Raw genomic sequence first — 2,262 nt, 5'->3', positions numbered from 1 at the left:
TAAATGTAAAAGTGAAAAGTAGAATAACTTGAAGAACAGATGACAAGAGACACACAAGAACAAGACACGAGACCAAATAAAAGAGTTGGGAGGGACAAGGACGATGATGTTTTTTGCTCCACGTCCAAGCTGGGAGCAAAATGAGAGAGATCATGAGAGTTTGCTTAGCTTAATTATTCATCAACACAGACAAATATATCAAACATTATTAACTAATAGATCAACACAGTCTAGTGCAGAAGCAGCGGCGGCGGAACCCGTTGCAGTCGCCGCCCGAGAACCCCTCGGTGCGGCACACCTGGGCGCAGTTGTGGTCGCTGAAGCACGCCCCGTGGAAGTGGTGGCTCTGCGACTTGCACACCCTCGCCTCAGCAACACCGCCTCCCATCATCTCTTCTGTTACGCACAAAAACGCGCACGCGCACGCACACGCATCATAATCGTCAAACAACAAACAAAACCAAAAGAAAGTACAAAATTTTTGTTTCAATGAGGCTTACGGGAAGCAGAGAAGATGAGGAGCAGGAGGAGGAGCGTGGGGAGGAAGGACTTGTTCATCTTCTTCTTCTTGTCTTCACCTTTGGATTGCAAGATCTGTGTGTGTGTTTCTAAGTTGAACACAATGGGAGGATAACAAGGCTGTTTATATAGAAGGGGAGTGAGAAACCATATGCTCTTGAGAGAGAGAAAGATGGAAAATTATTCAATGGGATTGTTTTTCGAGTGAAATTTGTCTGTGGATGACCATTCTGTTAAGTATCTCATATTGTTCACACGATTGTCAATTGTTTTTTAGATGTAACCTCACAAATATTTACATGATATTAGAGACCAAAACACTCAAATGAACCTCGAGTCCAAAAATAGGATACGGCTAAGATCGATGAATCAAAGAGCCACGATCTTTGAAGAGGACATGTTAAAGATCCCAATAAAGAACCCGTGGACTACTGATTTCATCGTGAAAGTGTTTTATAATTGGATCCAGATTTAAAATTTGTTAAATTATTATGAGCTCGTACTATAATAAAGTTGTATCCAAATAGCGGATTATATATTGAACTTTCTAGAGCTGGGACTTAATTGATTTTTTTTTACTATTAATTATTTAGAGAATAATTATTTTTTTTTAAAGTTTAGAAACTTGTTTGACATACCATCCTTAGAGTCGGAATCAAATTTCTTCTCTTGATTTTCCACTCTCCACCTTCACTTTAAAAATCTTCGAGAGATTTCTAGAAACTCGAGTCTTATTTCCTCTTTTTCTTTTGGTAAAACTTCCTACGTAGTTTCGTCCTTTTCATTCTTCTTCTCTTAGAAAGACATATTTAAACCATTAAAATTTATGTGACCTTAATAATTGTTGAATGCATGTTCAAAATTTGCTTACCTCAGTGTTCAAAATACAATTTTAAAAATTCTCTCTCGTACATTCAATTGTGTATAATTATTTATCTACATTGTTTCAACCTCTCGAATAATTTCTAGCGCCACCGACAAATGACAAAGTTTTTATTTTATTTTTTATTTTTTTCCGTCTCTCTCATAATCTCGTATCCAATGAATTATCTTCTTCACGTGAAACATGGAAAAACAGTGAGCTGAGATGGAACCACACAACTTTTTAATTTGTACCATTCAAAAATAAGATTCCCAGCAATATTCACATTTTTCCAAATTTCAAATACCAATTATGTTCAAATTTTAAAAATAATAATAAAAATCACTTTAGAGGTGTTTGGCTACACAAAGGGTTCAATTTGGTGTACTTTTTTCCAAGTTCCAATTTTTGTTTGCTTTCATGACCGTGGCAAATAAAAGTGTGTTTGATTGGTGACCTGAAAAGAAATATTTGGCTTCTCACTGGTAAGGAGTCAAGTATTTTCGGACTTGAAAATAAGCGATTCAATGAAAAATAAAGTTATATTTCATGTTTTATATATGTGTTTCGTGGTAGATTTGATAATTGAATCTCAATTTAAAATTTTGTTCAAGGTGTGTTTAGTATATATTTGTAAACTAGTGAAACTTATTGACTAATTAAATATATTTAGTTAAATCTAAAATATTATTATATTAACATATATGTTCTAAATATGTTAGCCGTGGTACATAATATTAGGATCCCTCTCGTTCAGATGAGGATCGCTCTCATCCGGATGGATTGTTAATCCAATTAGGTACCCTCCTCACATTCAAAGTTCAATCTTGAAAATTTAGAGCCAAAACAAGCATAGTTCATCAATGATTGATATGTATCTT

The 2,262-nt window shown here is 35.0% G+C and overlaps 1 protein-coding gene across 1 annotated transcript; it reads right to left on the bottom strand.

Annotated features, from left to right (window-relative positions):
* Nucleotides 1–686, bottom strand: LOC111025288 (defensin-like protein 1). Its single transcript, XM_022303133.2, has 2 exons — nt 501–686; nt 1–396 (listed from the first exon to the last, which is right to left on the bottom strand). Exons 1-2 carry the CDS (start codon nt 556–558, stop codon nt 221–223), a joined length of 234 nt encoding a protein of 77 aa, XP_022158825.1. The 5' UTR covers nt 559–686; the 3' UTR covers nt 1–220.
* Nucleotides 687–2,262: the final 1,576 nt, after the last annotated feature.

The sequence above is a fragment of the Momordica charantia genome (assembly GCF_013281855.1).
Source record: "Momordica charantia cultivar OHB3-1 chromosome 2 unlocalized genomic scaffold, Mcharantia_2.0 BLBB01000002.1, whole genome shotgun sequence".
Lineage (NCBI taxonomy): Eukaryota > Viridiplantae > Streptophyta > Magnoliopsida > Cucurbitales > Cucurbitaceae > Momordica > Momordica charantia.
The sequence above is the reverse complement of the archived record's forward strand: the minus strand, read 5'-3'. Positions and strand labels throughout refer to the sequence as shown.